At 40.2% G+C, this 25,979-nt stretch overlaps 2 protein-coding genes across 2 annotated transcripts in view; both read right to left on the reverse strand.

Moving 5' to 3' along the window:
* The window catches only part of LOC103472985 (uncharacterized), a 22,748-nt gene extending 6,879 nt beyond the window's left edge, over positions 1-15,869 (reverse strand). The window contains exons 1-19 of the mRNA XM_008422870.2: positions 15,784-15,869; positions 14,240-14,350; positions 13,758-13,914; positions 13,479-13,671; positions 12,911-12,982; positions 10,703-12,542; positions 10,538-10,627; positions 9,542-9,658; positions 8,786-8,942; positions 8,051-8,243; positions 7,848-7,919; positions 5,758-7,576; positions 5,153-5,215; positions 3,981-4,721; positions 3,829-3,905; positions 3,601-3,747; positions 2,628-2,788; positions 1,533-1,719; positions 888-1,082 (exon numbers count right to left, since the gene is read on the reverse strand). Of these exons, the coding sequence (XP_008421092.1) occupies positions 888-1,082; positions 1,533-1,719; positions 2,628-2,788; positions 3,601-3,747; positions 3,829-3,905; positions 3,981-4,721; positions 5,153-5,215; positions 5,758-7,576; positions 7,848-7,919; positions 8,051-8,243; positions 8,786-8,942; positions 9,542-9,658; positions 10,538-10,627; positions 10,703-12,542; positions 12,911-12,982; positions 13,479-13,671; positions 13,758-13,914; positions 14,240-14,348 (6,390 nt within the window). The 5' untranslated portion in view covers positions 14,349-14,350; positions 15,784-15,869. The remainder of the gene's footprint in view (positions 1-887; positions 1,083-1,532; positions 1,720-2,627; positions 2,789-3,600; positions 3,748-3,828; positions 3,906-3,980; positions 4,722-5,152; positions 5,216-5,757; positions 7,577-7,847; positions 7,920-8,050; positions 8,244-8,785; positions 8,943-9,541; positions 9,659-10,537; positions 10,628-10,702; positions 12,543-12,910; positions 12,983-13,478; positions 13,672-13,757; positions 13,915-14,239; positions 14,351-15,783) is intronic.
* A 262-nt stretch (positions 15,870-16,131) lies between these two features.
* Positions 16,132-25,979, reverse strand: part of zmym4.1 (zinc finger MYM-type containing 4, tandem duplicate 1) — a 23,427-nt gene continuing 13,579 nt past the window's right edge. Inside the window, exons 17-26 of the mRNA XM_017307517.1 lie at positions 23,324-23,436; positions 23,012-23,240; positions 21,962-22,198; positions 21,779-21,885; positions 20,999-21,176; positions 20,771-20,922; positions 19,840-19,954; positions 19,514-19,762; positions 18,156-18,285; positions 16,132-17,429 (exon numbers count right to left, since the gene is read on the reverse strand). Coding sequence (XP_017163006.1) covers positions 17,198-17,429; positions 18,156-18,285; positions 19,514-19,762; positions 19,840-19,954; positions 20,771-20,922; positions 20,999-21,176; positions 21,779-21,885; positions 21,962-22,198; positions 23,012-23,240; positions 23,324-23,436 — 1,742 coding nt within the window. The 3' untranslated portion in view covers positions 16,132-17,197. The remainder of the gene's footprint in view (positions 17,430-18,155; positions 18,286-19,513; positions 19,763-19,839; positions 19,955-20,770; positions 20,923-20,998; positions 21,177-21,778; positions 21,886-21,961; positions 22,199-23,011; positions 23,241-23,323; positions 23,437-25,979) is intronic.

The raw sequence follows: 25,979 nt of genomic DNA on the forward strand, positions 1-25,979 counted from the left end.
ACGGGAACGACGTTCAGACGGGAACGACGTTCAAACGGGAACGACGTTCAAACGGGAACATACAGCAGGTAAAGTCAATTTTTGATTTTTAAAGATTTCATTTTTAGGAAATCTGGATTTTTTCCACCAATGAACTCCCTGAGACTCAGGGCGGCCATTTTGTTTGATGTGTGTTTTATAAAACCTGTTTTATAGTTTCTATAAAACACACTCATTGTTGTAGAATTGACTTTCTACCACAAAGTATTACGGCCAACCTAAGATTTGCTTTCTTTTAATTATGAGTATAAAGTCATAATATAATGATAAAGTAGAAATTTTATGAGAATTCAAGCATAAAAAATAGTTACATTTAAAAATAGCTAAATTTAAAGGGATGAATGTCAGTATCTTGTGAAGTTATACTTTGGTGTAAGTCTTACAGATAATACTTGATAGAAATACTTAATCAGCATCAAACTATAATTTTAAAACTATCATATAAGCGACTGAGTCAATTTCAAAGAAAGAACTACACAAACTGAGTCATTCAGGTCAAATCCTGATAAATCCAGAAGCTTTTTTCTCTTCATTGAAAAATGTTCTTCTGGTACAAATGCATTTTTTTGCTAATATTATCAATATATTCTTGTAAATAAACAAAAATTCTCATGGCCTGATCCTAAGAATCCATCGTACAGCTAACATAAGGCATGACTAAAATAAAAACCACTTTTGAAAATATTTTCTGTCATTTGTAATTTATATTTTGAGAAAAAAAAGCTATAAAAAACTGATTAAAATCGAAAATCAGATCTGGTATGAAACAAATTGGCGATTTTATTTTCAAGCCCTAATCACCCGGCTGAATTAAATCTCAGATTTAATGCCTGCTGAACCCTCTTCACCTTTTTAAATTCCTCCAGACAGTCCGGACCACAGATGGTCTTTGAGCCGTCCTCCAGCCTCAGCTGAAGCGGCTTCTTCCTGCAGGACTGGCTGCAGTTCTCACAGACCCCCAGGTTCTCCCTGCAGAACGCGTCCAGGCAGACGACGCTGCAGAACCGGTGCAGGCACTCATCCACCTTCAGCTCCAGCTCGCTCTAAACCCACAGAGCAAATGCTTTCACTGAACAGGAAACACTCAGATCCCCAGCGGCGTGTTTGAGCCGCTGAGGCAGAAATAAAATGCCAAAAAACTCAGACATTTTTACATTAATCTCAGAAATGTTCTCGAAAAAACGAGGACATTTAAAAAACATTTTTGACTTTTGAAACTGAGAAATTTCCAAGATTTTTCTACTTATAGGAACAAGTAAATTTCTCAGTTTCAAAAGTAAAATAAATTGAACTTTTAAAAGTCAATATTTTCTTGAAAATTTCTGAGATTAACCTCAAAATTTCTGAGCTTTTTCTTGCAAATTTTCAACTTTTAAAACACAGAAATTTTCGTGTTTTTTCTGGAAAATTTTTGGCAGAAATAAACTCCTCCTCCTTTTTTCTACCTACAGCGGCTCTAATATGAAACAGCCAATCAGAAACGCTCATCCTACCACGCAGGTTTTGCTGCAGGCGCTGCAGAGCGATGACAGCGTCTGGGTGGATGTGGTGGTGAACTTTCTCTGGAGAGAAGGAGAGCTGGATCTGAAGGAGCACAAGCAGGCGGTGCTGCAGAAGTCTCTCACGGTTCCTTTAAGGTCCACGGCGGCCATGATGAGCTCCAGCGGCTGCAGGTTCTCCCTGAAAGGAGAGGCGATTATTCAAAAACACAAAGCTTACAGAAAACATCTCAGAAGAGCAGAAACATAAATCACTCAGAAATCTCAACAGGAATCATTTCTGGGTCAAAAAAATCAGAAAGAAATTCAATATTTGACTGAAGATAAGAGATTAAAGTTTAGTTTTATTAAACGTTACTAGAAATGTACCAACCAATCCTGCTAAAGAGCCCAGAAGGCAGCAAATACAGAAAAAACCCAACTTTAATTTTAGTTTTATTGTAAGTTAAATAAAAGAAGAAAAAAAACATCTTGTTTGGAAAAATACTGCCTTAGAATTCAATCAAATCAAAGGCAGGTGACCTTGATCTATACTTTTTAAACTTGATCAGTTTCTAGTAACTTTTTCTTGATTTTCTTTTTTGATAAAAGTGGGAAAGACAAGAGAACATGTCATGCATGTACGGCAGATGTGGCCTGATCTTAATAAATCAAGAAATGGCAACAGGAAAACTGATCTGAACCTACATCTACAGAGGGAAAACATTTCTTCTGTCCTACCATCACAAACGTTTAATCTAAACTTTGAATGGATCGTTGAGCTTTTTAATGACAAACTCTCAGGTGGTTCTGCTGTAAAACAAAGGGTGAAAACAAGGAAAAGAAAAAAGTGGAAGATCTATGATTTTATATAAAAACCTGCAGAACACTGAAAATCAGGTCTTTCAGCAAGATAAACTTTAGAAACTAAATCAACCTCCTTCCATGTTTCCAGATCTGAATCCAACAGTAAAACTCAACCAAGCAGCTCTTTGTGAAAGACTTTTTCCTGCAGATTATTGGCTTCAGTTTATTCCAGACTAAGTCGTTTAAATGTTCTGGAAGGAGAGAATCAGTCCAGAGCTGCAGCTGCTGGATGTTCAGGCCAACCTGAAGCAGTAGTAGCAGGTCCTCTGAGCTGCTTTGCTGGGAAGAAACATCTCAAACAGACAGTCTTTGGAGCAGAAGACGTCTGTGAAGCCTTTCTTCTGGTACGCCGTTTGTCCCTTCGTTATGATCCTCCGACAGTGGGAGCAGTTCATCTTCACAGCCTGAAAACCAAACGAGAGCAAAGATTTCAATCACGTGTTGATGCAGCGCCTTCCTGTTCAGACTTACTGCACCGACAGTTAGCAGTTTTTCTTCTAAGCAAGTCAAGTTTTACTATTTCACACATTTAATGCGTACTTTGAAAGTAAATGTTTAGTTTGGAAAATACTTTGCAAATAAATATTTAGTTCTTAATTAAACATTTAGTTCAGAGCTAAATATTTAGTTTGTTGCTTTGACATTTATAAATGTATGAACAACATGGTGAACATTTCTGTTACAGACTAAATAAACCAAAACGTTGTTGTTCATTTCTTACTGTGCAACTTTCCTTTTTTTTAATCAATTGTTTTTATTTTAGTTGTTTTACATCCACAAAAACACGTAAAAAACAGCATAATTACAATAGGTGGAATAAGACATAGAAATAGAAAAATGTCTGCTCCGCTGCTGGTAAAGAAGTCTGGGACGATGTCTTGTTTTTTTGTTCTCATAATTCACCATGTCAATATTTGCGTGAATATATAAAGCCTGTTGCTGTGAAGTATTTACGATTGCGTGTCTCTCACGTCCCCGTGGCAACTTTATGTTGACTTTTATCATCTTGATCTCAACATTGAAACAATATGAGTAAAGTTTACTTGGGCGTAAATATACTGAAGTATATACTGAAGTACGCGGACTGAAGTACGCCCGAGTATATGGGGGCCTTTAACGCTCCCCACTCCGCTCTGCCTCCAATCCTCTGCACTGAAATTATTTACCGGTAGTTTATCTTTTGCTGCACAAAAGATAAACTAAAAGATGGTCTCACCTTTGTGTCTCTCTGTTTGTTGGTTTCCTCCGTGGACGTGGAAGTGGATCGACGCTCGACTTCAGCGATCGGTGGCGGCTGACCTTTGACCGACTGATTCTCACTCAGAGGAAACCGTGAAACCCGGACAGGAATCTGCAAGTTCTCCTACGTAAAACAAAACAGATGGCTGTGAGGAAATCTAAAGTTGAAATGTTGACGTTGATAAAAAGCATAAAATAAACTCACAATGTTCAGTTTGCGGATCAAAATCTTTATTTCTTTCATGCTTTTCATTGCTGCCTCAAAGTTGCTGCGTTTCTCTTCTGCAAATGATGCAAAATTAAATGAAATTAAACGTTAGAACTGAAACATGACAGGAAGACTCCAGCAGGTCCTACCTGTGCGTACAGGAGAAGATCCTCCACTTTCTGCTCCCATCCAGCCTCCCTGTTCATCATCATCATCATCATCTTCTCCGTCTGCCTCTTTGTTCTGTCCCATCGTCTCGACTTCTTCTGTTTTATCCTGAACTCCAGCGTTTGCTTCAGAGTCATCATCAGCTTTATTCCCCTCTTTTCTGACATCATCATCGTCGTTCTTTTGTCCCATCGTGTCTTCAGAGGAGTTGTCCCTCTGAATCTCACTCATCTCCTCTTCAGTTTTATCCTGACGGCCAAGGTTCGCCTCAGAVTCATCAGCCTTACTTCCTTCTTTTCTGACATCRTCGGCKTCGTTCTTTTGTCCCATCGTGTCTTCAGAGGAGTTGTCCCTCTGAGTCTCACTYATCTCCTCTTCAGTTTTATCCTGACGGCCAAGGTTCGCCTCAGAGTCATCAGCCTTACTTCCTTCTTTTCCTACATCATCATCATCGTCGTCGTCTACGTCAATGTCAATATTAAAATCTACATTCATGTCTACGTCTTCGTCGCTAAAATAAATCTCACTCTCGTTGTGTTTGTTAGGAGCTGCAGTGGTTTGATTATTGGTCTGCGTCTCGCTGCTCTGCTCTGGTTCTTTCTCCGTTTCATTTTTCTCACGAGTCACTTCAGCCTGATCCTCCTCGTCTTCCTCCTTCTTTTTGTCTCGACTCCTCTTGGAAGAACCTTTGCCTTTCTTCTTTGTTGATGAGGGAGAACCACCTGGAAGAAAGAAACTTCAGCTATAAGAAAAGGAGGATGCATCAGTTCTGCAGCTTGGAGTGTTTGTAGCAGATCTGAGCTTAATTTGCTTTTGTGGTTGAAGTTCTGAACTTTTCAGAAATTTGTGCTGTAAGAAGTCTATAAAGATTTTCTTTTCGCATGAAAGCAAAAAGCTGCAAACCAAGGCTAGAGTTTAGTAAAGACCAACAAACATGAATTAAAAGGGAAGCTGCTGTTATGGATTTCTGGGATTATCATCGTAAAGCCAAAAGGTAAATCCTTCCGAGTTCTGCTGCAGGTTAAGAGGTTAACCACCTTCCTTCTAAAAAAGTGCAGGCTATACAACTGCTTAACAACGTATGTGAGGATGTTTAAAGTGCCTGCAATAATAAGAGAAAGAAAAACCTGCAGCTGAATGTTGTGTTACTCACCGTCCCCCTGACCAGAAGCTTCAGAGGCTCTCCTGCTGTACTCCATCACCGCCGGCAGCTCATCTTGGTGAGAAACATCAACGTTACAGTTTTAATCCCTACATCTAAATATTTCAAGCATTTTCTGAAATTTGAAGAGTAAATATAAATGCCAAATCAATTTCATTTTGCAGTTAAACTGTACAAGGCTGCTATCTTTGTTACTATTCAAATGTTGCCATTTTTGTGTAAATTTGTTTAACTCTCCAATATTTGGCCTTAAACCATCTCAGTGCTGCCCTCATTCCCACACTTGGCCCCGCCCCCTTTGTGTCTCTAGGCTCCGCCTCAATTTGGGGGCGTGTTTATGCTTTCACAGGGTCTTAGTTACACTTTAAGCCTCTGAAATCTCTTCAAGTTAATTTTTTGTGTTGTATTTTATAATCAAGTATTGGTTTATCTGGTTCTAAAGCTTGAGTAAATTTTACTTAATAAGAAAGTAATTTAAGAAACCTCAGAGTAACCTAGACGCCTGTTGTAATCAAGCAAAAACTTCCTCTTCAGTAAGCAAAGAGCATCATCTTTACTATCATTCTACTTACATTGGTAGGTGAGAGGACACGTACCTGGAATTTCGATTTCCTCCAAAGATTTTCCTTGAAACATGGCCGGACATTCGGTCTCCATAGCCGACAGCAGCACCAAGATTTTTGCGATGTCTCCAACCGCCTCCGGGTTCTGGTAGAACTCGCTCTCGGTTTGAACATCGCACCCCAGCAGTGTGGCCAACTGGCTGAGCTCCTCTTTATTCAGGATGAGAATGCGGAAAATTCTTGCCATGTGTATACGGAATAACGGACACCTTAGGTTCTTCTGACCTTTGGCGCCACACAAACTCACAAACATGGAGATGATCCGCTGCCACTTGTAGATGTTGATGGACAATTTATCCGGCCATCCAAAGAGATAGGGGTTACCATCGGGCACGCCACATTGTTTTCTCTTCTCCACCAACATGGTGATTGCAGAGAGCAGCTCTGAGGTCAGACTGAGAACTACGTTTTGGTTCTTTTGGTTAACGATGTTGATCTTAACGAGCCGTTTGGAGAGAACTTTGTCAAGCAATGGCTCCTTGGTGTCAGCATTTTCCTGGGGCTGAGATTCACTCCACTGCAGGAACGACTCCAGGGTCACATACAAGATGTCAGTGATGTTTCTGCTCAGTATGCACACATATGCGAAGACCCCTTTGAGGAGGGCAGTGTAGACTGGCGGACTTTGAAACTTGGTCAGAATTGAGACTGCAGAGCTCACCGAATTGTGAATGTACTGGAACAGCAGCTGAACGTCCTGGATGAAGGGTAAAGTTGGTGCTCCCTGTACTCCCTGTCGAATTGGTACGTTTGAAGCCCATTCCTTCTCACACAGTTTCAGGAACTCCTTCGCCTCCTCTATCGTCTCACTATCCGCTTTGTTGCTCAAAGCTACAGCATATTTTATATCAGCCATTTTCTTAAGTGAGTATCCGATTACTGTTGAAAGTGGCTTGGCGTTGATGGTTTTCCTCATGGCTGGGACTTTCCTCACTGCTTCAATAACAACATTAAAATTCTGTGGTTTTAAAGCCTCCTCAATGCTCATTATAGACTTTTCTTTCAAGGTTACGAGCAGTTTTCCCATTTGTCTCAGTTTCCGACGGACTTCGTAGTCTTTGCTCTTGCCATCCTTCATGTACATGTAGTACAAACAGCGAGCCAGCCGCAAAAGGTAAGGATCCTTTAAAACTAAGGAGGCAACTTCATCTTCTTTCAGTTTTTTTAGGATCTTTCTCACGCCCGACGACCTGTTTTCAGGTTCTGTTAGCCCAGATGCAACTAATGCCAAAATCCCTGACTTGCCTTCTAGAGGGGATGAGATCCTCATAGGACATTTCTGAAGATGCCTCCATAAATTCTTTCGAATAAACAAGAGCTTACAGTAAATGCAGGTAGCAGTATTCTTGATGGAGGACGTGTTTGTTTTTCGCCTCACTTTAAGTTTTCCTTTTCGAGTTCTCAGCACCTCCTGGTTGTGATTGTAGTTCCCCCTGTTCCGCAGCTTTTGAAGCAGTTTCTTTCGCTCCATACTATTGCGACTCATCCCAAATGCCTCAGCGATCTCAGGCTCCTCCGCTCTGTGGGTTAAGAGGTGACGGGAGATTTTTGACTGAGGTCTTCCGCAAACATAACAGTAGTTCTTCCTCGTCAAGGAAGTAGCTTTGGTCGGCGTGTCAGAGTCCCAGTCGTCAGAGCTGGAGCGAGACCCGTCTCCCTCTATGGTGGACGAAGCCCCGTCAGGCAGTTTGGACTCTGAGAAACTGTCATCGCTGTCTGGTTGTTCGTTGCAGACGTATTCATCTCCGGAGGATTCAGCAGAGCTGAATGATTCTGCTGCAGAGTCCTCAAGCTGGAAGGAATTTTAAACAAGCAAATTTCAATCTTAAAACATTGTTGGATGAGTTTTTCCAAAAAAATTCATGTTTTAAATGTGAAGAAAGATTCAGTTACAGAGTCATGGGAAAATGATCAGTGACAAACTACTGCATCCTAGGTGCACAAAGGAGCATCAGTTTTAACAGCTCCCATCAGCTGTTAAAACTTTATAAGGTTTGAAATTTATGGTAAATATTGTGTTAGTGTTTTTTTGGATATTCATGTATGTCTTGTACAAAACATACTTTTTTATGGATGGAGAAAGCTGGATCCTTTTCCAAGTCTTTTTCAGGAATATTTACATCCTCGTTAGTATCCTGTCAAAACACAGATGACCAAAAAACACAAAGTAATTTAACAACTTTTTCTTTTTCAGAAGAGATAAGCGATAAATCAGAAAACATACAGGAACGAGATCCGTATGTGTCACTGTAAAATGTGAATCTACCTCTGGGCGCCATGAGTACGAAGACCCCCCATAGTCGAAGGTTATCTCCTCACCAGCTGATATTGTTTTCAGTGCAAACAGACACAGGTGTGGTTTCTCCTCATAGGTAATCTTCACTACATTGCAGTTTGGATCAAGGTGGTCATCGTTTACGAGCCGACCCAAACTCCCATCATCAGCTGAAGCGTCAACACTAAGAAACAGTTAAACTAACAGAATTAGTTTCAGTTGCCACTTTGTCAACAACTTCTAATCCTATTATTCTAATCCTTAAATTTTCTGTTCTCGTATAATTGGGCTGTGGAACATTTTCCATTTCTTCTAATATTCTGCTTAAACTCACAGAGTTCCAGCGGTAATGGAGTGAGAGCTGCCTGGACTAGAAAAGGATTTGTTTGTAATCTGTAGTTCTTGTTCAGATCACCTCAACCCACCTGGGTTTCCTGAGGTTCACTAGAGGTCAAAGGTACTGAGGTGATTTTCAGTCACCTCTCTAAGTCATAATTTGGCTGAAGGCCACCAGTGAACGATGACCAAGATAAGTTTACATGTGGGTCATTTAAGATTTAACTTCAGCAAAAGCACAATGGTTTATTATTTTCAGAGATAATTTGCTCCATTTGGTGTTTGATCAAATTATTTGTGTTTTCATGACTAGCAAAAAAAACATTCTTGGAAAGAAGGCAGTTTTTCAGCCTAAAGCTGTTTTTAGCTGTGGAAAAGCAGAAAACTCACCACCAGTTTGATCCTTTCCATGAAAAGCTAAACACATAATTGTTTAACGAATCTCCAGGTTGCTTCTCAGAGCTTTCTTGGCAAGTAGAGATCCTCCCCCGATACTCAACAACAAAGGAAGACGGCTCAATGGATTCCTTGGTGAACACACCTCTCCCTGGAAAAACAGGAAAAGATTATAACAATGGTGGGTGCTGCTAACTAAAAAGTTAGTTGTGTTAACCCTAAAGAACTAGTACCGTAATAACAATTTGTTCTGCTAATGCTAAAGAACTATTTATTTAGCAAAAGCTACTGCCAATGCACTAAATATTTGTTGGCATCCAATGTCAATGAAAAGTTCAAACAGTGTAAAGGTCTCAACAGAACAAAACAGTCTTCAAAGTAAGAGCATGAATATAAACATCTAAATACTTGAAGAGTTCTTAACAGCGGATAAAACTTCAGCACAGATGTCAAACTTTATTCAACTGAAAGTTTACAAAACAGGCGAGTAAACTGAGGCTTTAGAAAGTGCCAATTCAACATTTTTAGAATTTTCCAGAAAAATTACTTTAAGGGAATCCAAGTGTGGTAAACCTTTTCAAAGTTAGCAAAAATACTACAGCGCTGAATGAAAGATTAGCTCCGCTATTTGCACATTAGCAGAGATGTTCCAACGCCTTAATGCAGTTTTAATAGGTTTGTCTCATCAGGTGCAATTGATTGAATCTCAGATTTATCTGAAAAAATAATGTAATTATTCTTTATGACAACCTTTATCAGAGTCTATGAACTTCTCCTGAAGGAAGGGTTTGTCTCTTTGAGCCTTTATGTGCTCCAAAGCATCCTGAACAGCCGGAGTCAGCTGTCCACCGAGCTGCTCTGCAACATCTGCAAACATCAGCATGTCAGGCACGTTACAGTTTCGCTCCTGTAAATCTGGTGGTTATAATGACTGTTATGAACCTCAACACAGATACATTTTCTTTTCATCAGATATTATTCCAACATTATTCCTCAGTGATATAAAATAATCATTGATAAATAGGTCATGGAAGTAACGCATGATCTTTGATATCACAATGATCTTTAACATGTCCCTGAACACAGTCAATTCATTTAAGTTACTGAATGATTTTGTTTGTAACAGTTGTGATCACCACAGCTTATTGAAAGCTAAAGTTAGACAAAAGGACAATACATATTTCACATGCTAAAGAAAATTGTTCTGCCTTTTGTACGTTACAATAGATAACACATTTAGTAAACCACCCACAACTCCCTCTGATAATTGTTTTGTGACAATGTTTTGGTTACCTTGAGGAATAAACACATGAAGCAGATAAATCCAAGATGGCCGAATACAATGCAGAAGTATTCATAAGTTAAACTTATATAAACTTTAAAACATTGTTACTTTGTATATATTTGACATTATTTATAAGTATAAATAATGTCAAAAATAACAATCATCTCTCTGTTTTGTGTAACAACGGTAAGATGTTTTGTACATTTAAGTTAGTTAGCTTGCAGTAAGCATGCATTAAGCAAATTTGCAGTGTTACTTAGCTAATGCCATCCCCTGTATATTTCAGTTTTATGATGCTCAAAGAGAAAGCCAGTGGTCATTCTTCAATAAATCAGCAAAAGAAGAAAGATAAGTCTGTTTGGAGCATCGTTATCTAGATGTCTAGAAGATGAAAACTAGAAAACTCAGGTTGAGTACAGCATAAATACCATAAATGTAAATAAGAATATTTTATAATATACCACATTGTTGAAGTGGAGAACCTGACTCTTCATTGGACTTTTCCACATCTTCTCCGCCACTGCTCTGCCCCCCATCTGACTCCAGCTCATCTTCAACAGAAAGTACATTTCACCACTTGTTCTTCATTTACAAGCTGACCGATGAGCATCACAAAGGAAACTCACCATCAATCTCAACCTCCCCCAGAGACTTTCCTTTGAATCTGTCCAGAGTTCCTTTCTCCACTGCCAGAAGGAGTTTAGAGATTTTAGCAAGCTCAACGGCCACCTCTGGGGACTGGTAGTATTCCTTGTTGGTGTTGATCTCATGGCCAACTAGTTCTCTAAGGTGTTCAAGCTCGTCGTTCTCCATCAGAATCTGGAATATTCTTGCCATGTGCTTGCAGAGATGGGCAGCCCAGAGATTCTCAGGGTTCTCCGCTTGACACAGGCTTGAAAAAGACTTGATACAGTGAGAGCCGTGGTAGTGACTTGTGACAGAAGAGTCTGGCTTTGCAAACAAGAAAGGATTGTCCTCATGGACACCACAGGCCAGCCTCTTGCTGATCAGTAAAGTTATGGTGCTGGTGAGTTCAGAGGTCAGTAGAATGGCGACGTTCTGGCCACTCTTGCTCTGAATATTTATCTTGACGAAGTGCTTGGACAACAGTGTGGTGGAGTTGGCCCTCTCCTCGAAAGACTTCAGTGTCATTTCTGAAACCTCAGTTGTACATTTGCTCAAAACTGTAATCTGTGTAAGTGTGACCCTGGAAAGTACATTAAAGACTTGAGGATCGTCAGACGTCTTCAAGCTTTCAGTGGCAGAAGCTGATAATCTTTCCAGGTAGGAATGGAAAGCTTGTACATCACGTGTGAAAGGTATTGCAGCTGGACAGCCAACTTTTTGTCCTTTCACTGATGAAAAGGTGGTGTCTAACACAAGTCCACCCCACTCTTTCTCACACATTTCTAGGAATATTTTAGCAGAACTCCTCATTGTTTCACTGGTATTTTCCCCATTAAGAATGATTTTGGCGATCCTCTTCAGTGAATTTCCCAAATTGAAAGCAAGTCCTCGCTTGCTGTAAGTCTGCATTACGGGATCAAAACCCACAATGTTTTTCACTGAATTGACAATGCAGGAGAATTTCTTGGATTGTATTGCATCTTCAAAGCTTAATATTCTCTTTTTATTCAGATCCAACAAAAGTGTCCCTACTTCCTTCAGCTTCTCCTGGACAGAATGCTCCTTGCTTGGGTTGTTTCTGTACTTTCTGCATAAACTCTTTGCCAGCTGGATCAGAAGGTGATCATTTTGAATCACAAGTCCCACTTCATCTTGTTCCATCCCTGAAAGTATCTTCTTCACATCAGGAGGGACACTGTGCACTGACTCCAACTCCTCAGTGTCATTTATGACACTTTTATTTACAGAAATTGCATTTTTAATACAGTTGGGGATATGATGACACATTTCTGATCGTGTCATCATGGCTTTACAATACGGACAGTACATATAGTTTGTTGAACTCATGTTGCCAGATTTTGGTCGCCTTTTTACTTTCAATTCTCCAGTGTTACTCCTCTGCACTTCCTGATTGTGATCAAAATTTCCTCTGTTTCTTAATATGTTGAGCAGCCTTTTGCGTTCGGTTGAGTTTGGAGGAAATGAAAATGCCTCTGCGATTTCAGGTTCTTCCTTAGCGTGCTTTTTGAAATGGCGAGAAATTTTGTGTATCGCTTTTCTGCAAACAAAGCAGTGATTTTTGGAAGTGAACATTTTGTCTTTTGTGAGAGACACTGTCATGCGTTTTTGTTTGGGTTTGCAGGCTTTATAATCCTTTTTGGACTTGTGTTCATCAGGAGAGTCCTCCTCTGATGGCTCCATGAAAGAGTCGGTAAGGTCCGGAGAAGATTCCCGCGCAGCCGAATGTGAAGTCTCTGGAAAACTGCAAAGACTTGGTCCTGGTTGTTCATCGTCATTGTCAGAAGATTCTTCACGGTAGGATTTTTCTGACTTCTTTGACTAGAACCAAAATAGAGATATATATGAATAATCTTTTGTCAGTGTTTCCATCTTTAAATTACATACTTTTTCAATCTTATTTTTATTTTTCAATCTTTACTGAACTTCAAATTTAAAATATGGATTTGAAACACATTTCTACAGCAAACAGGCTTAAGATAAACAGACTCAGTTTTCAAACTATTTCAGACTAATAAGATTAAAAAAAAAACATTGTTTAAAACTTTCCAATAAGATTTAAGCATTTAGGATGTTTATCTTTGTACAGAACTAGACTGTTCAAAGATAAATATGCATAACTTAATTTTAAAATTTAATGTGAAATGCAAAATAATCAAGATTTAAAATTTATTTAATTCTTCACAAACCCTTTTAGACCGTGGTGTTGATGAGAAAGGAGAGCCGTCTCTCTTTAAAGAAGTCAACCCAGAGTAAAATTCCTGCAAATGCAATGAGAAACATTATATATATAAAAAGTAATAAAATAGTATTGTTCCTTTTGACAAAAACATAATTATATAACAGTAATTTTCAACTTTTAAAAATTAAATTAAAACACAGACATGAAAAACATTGCACAGCAATAAAAAAGTTAAAAAGTTAAAATGGTTTAAAGCAGCCTTACGATACCAACATTAAAGTCTTTCAGAAAGAATTTAATATCTATGTGAGATGCAAAAGAACAAGAGTGTTTTTATGTCTGTGCATTTACAGTCGCATAACCTTAAAAAAATATGTCGTTATAATTTTCTAACACATTTGTTATCCAAGTGGAGATCAACTGAACATTGTTGATCTTCATAGGCACAGAGCTCCATTCATATTCCTTGTGCGAATGTTAAGAGCTTTAAACTAATGAGACAAAGTTTGGCATACCTCAAATAGACAAACCTTAAAAAAAAAGTTAAAACGCTGCTTTAACTGTTGTGAACCTACCTTTGAGCGCCACTCATAACTGGACTCTCCATAGTAATATGTTATTTCCTCGCCTGGAGAGATTTCTTCTACTGCAAACAGGCACAAGTGTGGCTTCCCTTCACAAACAACCTTCCTCATTTCACAGTTTGGACTTATGTGATTATCATTCACAAGTCGGCCAAGTGTGTCATCTTCTTTCGAAGCATCAATGCTGCCAGAGAACCACCATCATATCATAACTGTGTTCCTTCAGGACAATGATTTCCAACTTTTCAAATCAAATGAAAGTTAACTTACCACCATTGCTCTCCTTTCCATGAAAATTCAAAAACAAAACCATTCAAAGCATCGCCACCTCTCTCCTCAGATCTGATACCTCTTGAGAATTTATTCCCACGATATTCCACAACAAACATAGATGGCTTGATGGTTTCCTTAGTGAACACACCTCTTCCTAGAAAAAATATCATAAACTCAAGCCACAATATGTTGATTTGGGTTTTTCAGAGTCCATTATTTCAATAACTAAATTCAGACCAAGATTCTTCATTTAAAAAATAAAATTACAAAAATATTGAACTTGTGATTTCACGATAAATTTCAGAATAATATTATATATAAAATTACATTTACATTAGATTAAGACCGAGAACATTTGATTAACTGATAGTCAGCGGTTATTTGTTTGTATTTAAATAACACTGTGGCCCAAGTTCAGAATATGCTGTGTATGTGGCTAAAGACTGACCTAAATAATAAGTAAGAAATGCACTTCCTACCTTTAAAAGAGTCAATGAACTTTTCCTCCAGGAAGGGTTTGTCTTTACAAGCGACAATGTGCTCCAAGGCATCTTGCTTGGGGGTCTGTTTCCCTCTCTGCCCTTTCATGACTGTTTAAAAATAAGATTTATGTTGTTGTTGTTTTTTTATGTTGGGACCTGGAGATTTATTAACATTATACTGAACAGTTTCATACAATCATATAAAAGGATGGAAACAAACAAATTGATATAATTTTTTTAAGTTTATGTCTTGGTGCCAGTAATATGTATTTAATAGCAGGTATTTTCCAATAATCTGTTTCAAATCAAATATTTCAGAATTACCGTATTTTCCGCACTATAAGGCGCACCAGATTATAAGGCGCACCTTCAATGAATGGCCTATTTTAAAACTTTCTTCATAAATAAGGCGCACCACATTATAAGGCGCATAGAATAGACGCTACAATAGAGGTTGGAGTTACGTTATGCATCCACTAGAAGGAGCTGCACTAAACGGAATGTCAACAAAACAGTCCAACTCCGGTCGGCGAGGAGAGCCTTCCGCGACTGGTCCAGGGTGTGGCCGGACAATGGTCACCCTTCTCCGTTCGCGCACAGCATGTTCGTGGAGAACCTGGTGCTAAATGACCTGCAAACGACCTGATTCTAGACGGTCAGTAGGTAGATAGGTCAGTCAAACTTTATTAATAGATTACAAACCAGCGTTCTGACAACTATCCCAGCATGCACCGCGCGCTTCTTCTTCTACGGGCGAAAATGAAGTCGGCGGCTGCTTACCGTAATTGCTAGACCTGTTGTGGCTCAATATTGGTCCATATATAAGGCGCACCGGATTATAAGGCGCACTGTCGGCTTTTGAGGAAATTGAGGATTTTAGGTGTGCCTTATACTGCGGAAAATACGGTATGTTAACTAATGTAATGATGTAAGAGTTGTATAGGAAGACAAAAAATTTCATCTGACAGCATTAAAAATACTTTCAAACAACCACATGCGATGTGTGTATCTTAAAAATAAAGACAGCTACAGTGCTTTAAAATCACATAAAACCAAAATTAAACCATTCCTTTTTGGTGCTTTTTGGTCAATTACTGTATATTTAACAAGTCCCATCATAAATATTGTGTATTTTTTTGCACATAAAGTCATCATTTTTAACAGGCCACTTAAATATGCCAGATGAAATGGTGCAATAAGTAAACATATTCCACCTCTATGCAACAGGGTACAGACAAATGCAGCAAGATAATGATGACCTCAAATAAAAGTTTCATTTGCAGTGGAATACTAATAGTTTAAATAGAAATACAACCAGTGTCACTTTAGCAATGCTTCTCTAATTGGCTACCATGCTTAATGCTGCAGAGAGCTCTAGCACTACATGTGGCTAACTTTGAGTTGCTCCCAAACCTGATAAGCTAGCATGCTAACCACAACAAATTCAAACTAGTTTGTTTTCTTAAATCGTGTCCTCCATTTCTTGCTTAAACGGCATTGGAGCCAGCTGGGACATAAGTTTCACAATGAGCAACACCTACCTTCGTTTTATTGTCAGAATAGCCTTCTTTAGTATAAAGAAACCGTAGCAGTCATTTTTATTCTCATTCCAGTCTTGAATGACCACGTGACCGAAGTAAATAACTATTCAAAGCGGACGGAAAATTTGACCAATCATTTACTGTAACGTCACTAGCTCAGTGTGACGTCAGTGATTGACACTTTAACGAGCGAATCAGATGCTAGGAGCAGCTGAGAACTGTGAATAATTTGTGAACGTGTCTTATGGGGACATTCTGAGGACAGGCAAAGTCCTCATAACCCCACTGAACCTCCCCTCCTAAAATTTAACTATCAGAGACCAGAGAAAAATAATTCAGGTTCACAAATTCAATTTAAGACATTATTTTATTAAAAAGAGAACAAACAATATAAAACAGACAGCTATAATCTAAGGACAGGAGGTTAAAATAACCAAGATACACATAACTTGCTGCAGTTACCCAGCATTATGATCCCAGGACTCATTTTGGATTCAATATCCCAAAAAATACCAAAAACTCATATCAAAAAGGCAAAATATTGTGTTTCAGGTTAGTATTTGCTCTTCCTTTTACAATTTACCACTCTTTTAGTTACATTCAAATTGCATCTCAAGATGTTGGAGAACAAAAATCTTTGGATTAGCTCCCAGTACCCTCATTACTATTAATCATTATGGTCTCATTTCAGGTTGGTACTGGCTTAGCTTTTACATTACAACAAAATTTGACAGTTGTGTGAAAAGGCCTCTGGGATTGTTTCTTTTTTTCATGGCTGGTACCCTGCATGTTTTAGATTTTTATGGTCTTGTTTACTTGATTTAAATTATCTCATGAGTAGACTCCTGCTTAAACTTTTATATTAGTCCAGGGATTTGAATTTGATATTTTGCAGCAGGTTCACATCTAAAACATCCAGATTAAAATCTAACATGCATCTTTAGCTTTAAAGATATCAAATAATTTTTAGGAGCTAAAAAATACCCCTAATGCAATTAAAGTGAATAAAGATCCTTGACGATTTCAGTTATCGTTATTGGGCCAACAGCTCCTGAAACAAACTCAGCATTTACCTTTCAAAAAAGAAAACACGGCAGACTTGCGTGCACTGAAATGTTAGGAATCATAATACCTGGAAGGAAACCGAAAGCAACAAGATGCAACTAAACCGATGAGCTTTGTGTCTTCATCTTTGAGCAGCAGTAAACAGTCTGCGAGCTGAACAGTCTGCAGAAACAGTGTGCGTTTGAAAATGTGCAACTCTCGCTCAATAGAGTTTAGGAAAGGAACTTTTCTCCAGCTCAGCACACTTCTATCGTGAGTTACCGAGAACAAGTTGTAGTGAACATTTAAGTTTATTTACATTTAGACAGCCAGTTGCAACACCACGAAAAGGTCACTTCGGTTCTTTTTTTTAATCAGAGTCTTCATCCTCTTCTTCAGGTATAAAAGGCGGGTCAGAAACCACAGGCTGGTCTTTCTTGGTCCTGAGATGAAGCTCTCTGACAGTGAGGATGCGGATCAGCATGGACTCCATGGTGTTGTCGTCCAGCGGCGTGGACGAGAACCACAGCGGGCTGTTTGGGACGCAGCAACGCTCAGGGTGAAGGTAGAACATGTTGGTGCGCTGCTTCACCGACTCCGAGCTGGAAAAGAAATTCACCAAAACACAGAGTGAGGATCAGGGGGACATTTTTACTCAGTAACTTTGATCAACAGCTTTCCTAGCTTCTGTTGAAGCTTTGCTTCGGCTTTTCCCATCATTTTAATTCGCAGTAACAAGTTGGTTTTTAAACTATTTTTCAAGTTTGTTAAACAACTTAAACCCACAATAAAAATGGAAAGGTTTTAAAACTTAAGGGACGGACAACTGTTGTGTAAACAAATGAAAAATTAATATTTAAATAAATTATTCAGGAAATTAAGACAAATTTGCCACAAAAAACCAATTTCTTTAGGTGAATGTACACAAAAAACAACAAAAGACATTTAATAGTTTAATTGAATATAGCATTTTAGCTCCAAGGTGATTATTCCCCAAAAAATGTATTGGCTAAAAACTCAGTTCAAGGATGATGCATCTGTCAGGTTTTTATTGGATATTCTAATGTTTCTTCCTCATTTTGCTTTATATTTATCTTCTGGAGATGTTCTATTGTGTGTTTTATTAAGGTATGATATTTTTGTTTACTTATCTTAAGATACAACGCACACAAGAGAGATTACACAAACTTGTCTAAGAAAATTCTGTTTAAAGAGCTGTATTTTAATAAAATTAGGATGAGGCATCCATCAGGTTGGATCAAATATTAATAGATGGAGGGAAAAACATTAAGAACCGAAAGGTGAGGTTGCACTTTTGTCCATCTCACCACTTGGAGAGGTAAAACTCGTAAAGCCTGACTGGACAGCGAAGTGGGTTCTCCGTGTTCTCCATCATCTCCAGGATTTCCTCCTTACTCTCTTCCTCTTTACGCCTCTTTGCTGGAACTCCATCTGGATCTGAACAGAGTAATTACAGTCAGCTGTTGGGAGAAGTAGAGCCAAATCACTGAGCTTCGTCACCGTCTTTATGTCTCACCTTTCCTGCACAAAGAAATACGGTGTACTAGAAATGACCAAAAATATATGAATAAATTGGATTAAACTCAGTTTGGATTATGGATTATATTTGAGTTTTTCCATCACCTGGTTCAAATTTAGCGAATTTGAACCAGGTGAAGCTAAAAATGCCACCGGAGGAGTTATGAGTCCCTATACTCCAGTTAGCAACTTATCAATTACTAAATTAGTTAAAAATTATTCCAATCAATCATTGACGATTAATTTCATTAATCGTTTCAACACTAGCAGATTATTTAACTTATAAAGGCTTTTTTCACAAGTTATAAATGGAATAAAAAGGGTAGAGTGCCTTCTCCGGGTCAGGGGGGTCGTCCTGCCTCAAGTGGAGGAGTTTAAGTATCTGGGGATCTTGTTCACGAATGAGGGAAGAAGGGAACGGGAGATCGACAGGCGGATTGGGGCAACGTCTACTGTGAAGCGGGTGCTGTACCGGTCCGTCATGGTGAAGAGAGAGCTGAGCCAAAAAGCAAAGCTCTCGATTTACCGGTTGATCTACGTTCCCACCCTCATCTATGGTCATGAGCTTTGGGTCATGACCGAAAGAACGAGATCACGGGTACAAGCGGCCGAAATGAGTTTCCTCCGCAGGGTGGCTGGGCTCTCCCTTAGAGAGAGAAGCTCGGTCATCCGGGAGGGACTCAGAGTAGAGCCGCTGCTCCTCCACCTCGAGAGGAGCCAGTTGAGGCTCTGGCATCTGGTCAGGATGCCTCCTGGACGCCTCCCTGGTGAGGTGTTCCGGGCACGTCCCACCGGGAGGAGGCCTCGGGGAAGACCCAGGACACGCTGGAGGGATTACGTCTCTCGGCTGGCCTGGGAACGCCTTGGGATTCCCCCGGAGGAGCTGGAAAAAGTGGCTGGGGRGAGGGRAGKCTGGGCCTCCCTTCTGAAGCTGCTGCCCCCACGACCCGACCCCGGATAAGCGGAAGAAAATGGATGGATGGATATAAATGGAATAATCCGACGGTGGAGCTACTGCTTTTTATTAATAAATTATTTATCTGCAACAAGCTCCTGAAAAGGTTTCGTCTTATTTCAAGTGTACTGAGATATTTGCACTAGAAATTAAGAAATACTTGGAAAGGTTTAATTGTTAGGTGAAATATACCCGACTCTGCTTCGTTAACAGGAATGGGCGGGTAGAAGCGCAGGAAGGTCGTCTTGCTGTTGTCCGGGTTGGTTTTGGTGCAGCGCATGACGTGGGCGAACGACAGCTGGCGGTGCTGCTCCACCGTGGTGAAGCCAAAGTATTTACAGGAGAAGAAGAGCAGCGTGTTGAGGAGGACGATGGGGGAGTACGCCCCCAGCTGCTTGCACCCCCACAGGAACTCCTCCTCCACGCGGGAATGCACATAACCTGTCAAGGAAAAACGCAGATAAATCGCAACAAATGCACGTCAAAGTTGGCGACTGCTGTGTCTGACGTTAACTCACCTCTGGGAGTGACGGTGGGCTGAAAACTTTTCAGCATGTTGGTGAAATCTGTGGAGAACTTGCTGTAGAAACGATCCATGAAGATGTTCTCCACTCGACCGTTTTCAAACAGATACTGCAGAGACAGAGGAGTCGATCACAAAGTTTCTGGTGCAGATCAGCAGCAACTGTTTAATTTGATCAGTAAAACTTCCATATACTAATTCATTAAGGCATGCAAACATTAAAGTCAGTTTCTAAAAAATGTAATCTTGCATAAAACCAATAAAAATATAAAGGTCAAGGCTAAAGATGCTGGCTGTTCAGAGTGCTGTATCCAAGCATATTAGTGGAAAGTTGAGTGGAAGGAAAACATTGGAGGTCCTACGGCAGGAATCTTAAAGGTGACCTATTAGAGAAAAAAAAGTATACTTCTGTCAAAAAACAAAATTTTTTTGGAGGATTTGGGAATTTTGAGGTTAATCTCAGAAGCTTTCTAGAAAAACATGGAAATTTCTGACTTTCAAAATCTGTAAATTTTTAACTTTTGAAACTCAAATTTCCACCTTCCCTCCCCCCAATACACTGTTGCACATTAAAAAAAAGTTACGCAATGAAATGCACTTTTATTCTGGCTGGAACTTTTAAATTAGTGTGTTTCTGGTACGCCTGCAAATCAGACGCACAAGAAACATCCACCACCAGCGATGGAGAACAGAGCTGCTTCGCTTGGTCAACTCGGGGTTAATTTCTGCTTCAGAAATAAAATAACCTTAACAGCAGAATAAAAACAATAAATATCTTTGTTGTTAAGCTCATATGTCTATTCAATAATTCAGTCAAAAATGTTGCTTATTTTGTTGGTTAAAATAGCTCCACTGCTAGCAGGAACACATTTTGGTCTAGAAACATCGTTTTAAACCAGAGAGTTTTTGTTTTTCAGCGGCTTCACCTGCTGGATTCCCAGGCAGAGGTAGAACAGGCTGTCGGGGGAGTACGGCTCTCCGTTCGGTCGCTTCACCTCGGTGATGAAGCAGCACAGACCGTAGCTGAGTTCAGCCGTGGTGCAGCGGAGCAGATCCTCCTTCAGCTCCAGGGGCCGCGCTGCGGGCACACCAGACGTTACCATGGAGACCAAGCGTTTTTAAAGGAGCCTGGTGCCGCGGTGGGCCGGACTCACAGCCGAAGCGGCGCTGCTCCAGGTTGGGCTGCGTCTGCCTCCACTGGATCCAGCGCTTCCAGGCGTCGATGCCGTACTGGCTCTTCAGCTTCAGGATTTCAGCAGACACAGACTTCTTGGCCGAGCTTCTGGACGGACTTTCTTCGGCTGCTTTAGCCAACCGCTGGGATTTACGGCCCTGAAGGCAGAAGATCGGGGAGGAACATGAGGCGGAGGCGCTGCCACAGGTCTGTGCCAAAAACATCCCCTAATTCTCCATTTCTGCCAGTCAATTTTTAGAATGATACTGATGACATAATCTGTTCGGCTGCATTTAATTTTCCATTCGGTTTAATATTCAACAAGTTGAACAGAGAATCAAGGCAATGATCCAAACCGGCCGATTCACTTCAGAGGCTCAAGGCTGAAATGAACCCAACATTTTAATTAAGATTTTACTTTATCCCATTTGAACCCACTCAAAGAAAAATAAACTTCGATAAAACAGTAAACAATGGACTGGAAAACTTTTTCAAGACGCCACCTTCCCTGAAAGCGTTACATTTCAGGAAGGTTTGCTTGGCAAATTCGGTTACATTTCTATTCATTTTGTATTTTCTCTGACAGATTAAACTGTGTGATTTTATATACAATTTTTTTTTTTATTAAAGTGACTTTATGAATTTAAAAAAAAAAAGTAGGAAACTCTGCCCAGACTCTCCCCATGAAGCATCACCCGTATCGCCCTCTGCTAGTGTTAAGCTTTCCGTAACTCGGCGCTCCTCGGCTCTCCTCTCTCACCCTCTTTTCCCGGGCTTTCCTCTGAGCTTGTCTCCGTCTCGGCGCCGGCGTCGGACTCGGGGATCTGTTGCAGTGCTCCCTCAGCCGGGCCATCCTCTCCAGGGTTTCTGAAAGCGGCGCTGAACATCAGAGAAACAACCACAAACATCTCACAGCAGGTCCAGCTCTGCGTTTCACTCTCACCAATGGAGAAATCCGCTTCGATGTCCATGGGCGGCGGGCCCTGGGGCGGCAGCGGCTCCAGGTCCGGCACTGGAGACGGGACAGTGGCGGCAGAGTCCAGGACCGGGTTCAGCTTTTCAGAGGAGTACTGTCGACCCGGCAGCCTGAGGCCGGCGTCGGAGCTCGTCTCCTCCCAGTTGTTCAGGAAGCTGGCCAGGTCGTCCGTATCCAGGTCGTCGCTGTAGTTGCTGATGTGATCTGGAGGAAAGAGCAGCAGAGACTCAAAGTTTACATCACGACTGAAAACATTTTAATAAAAACAGAGATTCTACCTGGAGCTCAGGCTCCCTGAACAAATGCTTCACAAACTGAAACGATTAATCAGATTAATCATCAACTAATTCAGTAATCAGACAGACTGGCGACCTGTCCAGGGTGACCCCGCCTCTCGCCCGTTACGCTAGCTGGAGATGAGCACCAGCACCCCTCCCGACCCCACTGAGGGACAAGGGTGCAAGAAAATGGATGGATAATTCAGTAATCGATTAATCGTTAGCTGGAGTAGAGAGACATGAAAGAACAACAACCTCTGAGCCAACATTAAATCAAAACTGCATGATTTAGCTTCACCTGGTTCAGTCTTTAATCTCCCATTAAGCTCCAAACAGATAAATAATCATCAGATCTTTGCTGAAACCGATTTGCTGTCAAGTTGAGCAGAAATAGCCAAACTTTTAGCTGCAGATGCATCATTTGCTACAAAGTGTTCACTAAATGCTGTTATTGATTTTCAGACAGTAAAATGTTTACTTTCTTATTCAAAAGTGGAATTAAATTATTTGCATCTTTTGATGCATTTTCATCCTTTCAATCTTTAACCTGCTTTGCCCTGATTGTTCAGACAATCAGAACAATTTGCACATTTTACAGATTTTTTGTTTAACCGCTTCAGTCTTTTGTTATATAATACTAGAAATGCATTAAAAAATTTAATTAAAACAATTATATTTCTGCTGATTGTTTCAATAATCAACCTGATTTCATCCTCTGGTTGTCCCTGCAGAGTCTCACCATCTTGTGCTGGAGCCTCTTTGCTTTCCGGCTCCTTCGCCGATGTTTTGTCTTTGCGCGTCTCCGTCTTGCTGCTCTTCTCCTCGTCGCCCTCGGCAACCATCTCGGCCATCAGGATGAGCTCCGCCTCGTACGGATCCGACGGGATCTTCTGCTTGATCTCCTGGATGGTCTCCACGATGCGCTCGGCGCTGTTCATCGTCACGGGGAGGAACATCGGCACCGGCAGCTGCAACGCGGGCAAACGGGAGATAAACCTGAGCGAAGCTGATCCGAGTTCTGATGAAATCAATAACCGATAATCAGGCTTACGGGTAGCGGCACGTTCAGAGGTCTGGGGACGAACTGGCTGTACATGTTCATGGGAACGGGAATGAAAACCGGGACTGGAACCGGCAGCACCATGACGCTGGGAAAGGCGTCTTCTACGGGAAGAGAGGAGGACATTTTGGTGAGGACAGAGACGACGGCCTGCATGTTTTTAAATATTTAATAAATAAAAGGATTAAATGCTGCCGTTTGCTCCAACGCTCAGAAAAACTCATTTGGATCAGAAACACGTTAGAAATATGATATAAATCATTAAACATGGAACTAATTCAGCTAAACAAGATTAATAAAACCAACATAATAAGAATAATACAAGCGATTTTAATGGATATCCAGCAGTAATAATTTAATAAAGTGAAAACTAGGCGAATATTTAAATCCAAATTTTGAAAACATTATTTTTCTACTTGCAACATTCCTCACTTAAAATTTCTTCCTATTTTTAGTTCAAACATTGCAAGTTAATTGTTATCTCTGTTTTTTCTGCTTATTTTTCAGCTAGAAAATGATTATATTATTATAAAACAAAAACGTTCAATTTTGCTCTGGAAATTTCCTTTGATTTATGGATTATTGTTTTGTGGTTAAATATTGTTGATTGTATCTTTATTTCCACCAATTTGGAAAAAAAAGAGGGAAGAAAATTAGACAAACATAACATTTACTGTAATCATAAAATACAAAATTCTGCATTTACACAATCAGAACATTTAAATTTTTTAAATGCATTTTGTTTTCAGCCTCACTCACCCGAACCCTGACCTGCAGCCCACAGGCGGCTCTAGACAGAGGCCAACAAAAGTGGCTCTTTGACTCACTGACAGATTAAATGATAAAATATTCCACTAGTTTTTGTTTCTTTCTTCAATTTCTCTCTAGGCTGCAATTTATTCACACATATGTACATTTATTATTATTGATACTTTAATTAAAGATGAGTTGTACAAGTTTATGTATGTATCAAACAAATTAGTCCTGATATCACTAAAGTCCTTAGACTGTAAAAGGTCGTGACCCTTGTTCTAGGACTTGGCAGGGAGACACTTGAGCTTAAATGTCTTCACTCAATATTTCTACAGTGGTGTTGTGATGCATCTGATCAGTCAGATCAGATACAGAGTCTGATCTGATTTAAAGTTTCATTTTTACGTGGTTTGACTTTTTTAAACCTACTCAACACAAATTAATGTCATTCAGCTGAGAGGATGGAGAGAAAGAAGAGAAGATGAATCAGGACAGAGGGGAAGGAAACAGGTTGGTCTGATATCAGTGAGGGAACAGCTACTTCATCCCAAGCAATAATTTTTAAACATTATTCTTAAGGTCTGTAACTTTTACAACTAATGTATATAAAGCTTTTTTGACCATTTGACTTAGTGGAGACGCCAAAGACGAGGGGTGAAGGAGAGACATGAGGTCACTGATGGTTTCTGTTGTAGAGGAGACAAGTGATGACATCAGGGAGGCAACAAAAACCTAAATACCATCATGGCTTGAATTTAATTACTATATCTTATGAGTGCATGAATTAAAGAGAGCTTTATGTTCACATTAAACCTGGGGGAAGATGACATGTTCGCATACACCTGAGAAAGAATGTAGTTGTGCATAAAACCCAGAAGAACTGGTCAGATGTTGAACCTTGAATTAAATGGTTCTCTGAAAACTAAATGCAGAAATAGACAGTCTCATGTTTGGCAGTAGAGCTACTAAATGCTGTTTGGTTGAACTTTTACAGCTCTATAAAAAGACTGATTACAAACCGATATGAACACGATGCAAACATTGGACTCTCTGCAGTCTGTTGTCATTATAGAGCAGTTAGGAAACAGGGGGCATATTTTCCCTGAACCACCAAACATCTAGTTTCTCCAGCAAGAACGATTCTTTCATTGCATTTCCTGAAGCTGTGCTAACATGTTAGCAACCTGAGTTTAGTGGCTCAGGCAGTTATTGTGAACAGAAAACTGTTGTGAAGATGATTCAGCTTAAAATATGATTGCTCCTCTTCCTGGCCTCAAACACCGAGTCTGGGCGGAACCAGCAGCTGCAGAAGATGGAAGCTGATTGGCTGCAGCCTCTCTGCCCTGACATGTGATTGGTGGATCACAACTCCAGCTTGTTTCTGTTCTCAGGAAACGAAACTAACACAGTCAGTGTGACAGAGAGCAGAAATGGAGCAGCAGGCAGTTCAGCTGGATCGAGAGACTTTCTCCTGTTCCATCTGTCTGGATCTACTGAAGGATCCGGTGGCGACTCCCTGTGGACACAGCTACTGCATGAAGTGTATTAAACACTTCTGGGATGAAGGTGAGAAAAAGGAAAACTACCACTGTCCTCAGTGCAGGAAAACCTTCTCACCAAGGCCTGACCTGCAGAAGAACACCATGCTAGCAGCTTTAGTGGAGCAGCTGAAGAAGACTGGACTCCAAGCTGCTCCCGCTGACCTCCACTATGCTGGACCTGAAGATGTGGCCTGTGATTTCTGCACTGGGAGGAAACTGAAAGCCATCAAGTCTTGTTTAGTCTGTATGGCCTCTTACTGTGAGAAACACCTTCAGCCTCATTATGATGTGGCTCCTTTAAAGAAACACAAGCTGGTGGAGCCGTCCAAGAACCTCCAGGAGAACATCTGCTC

Source organism: Poecilia reticulata, linkage group LG11, assembly GCF_000633615.1.
Source record: "Poecilia reticulata strain Guanapo linkage group LG11, Guppy_female_1.0+MT, whole genome shotgun sequence".
Classification (NCBI taxonomy): Eukaryota; Metazoa; Chordata; class Actinopteri; order Cyprinodontiformes; family Poeciliidae; genus Poecilia; species Poecilia reticulata.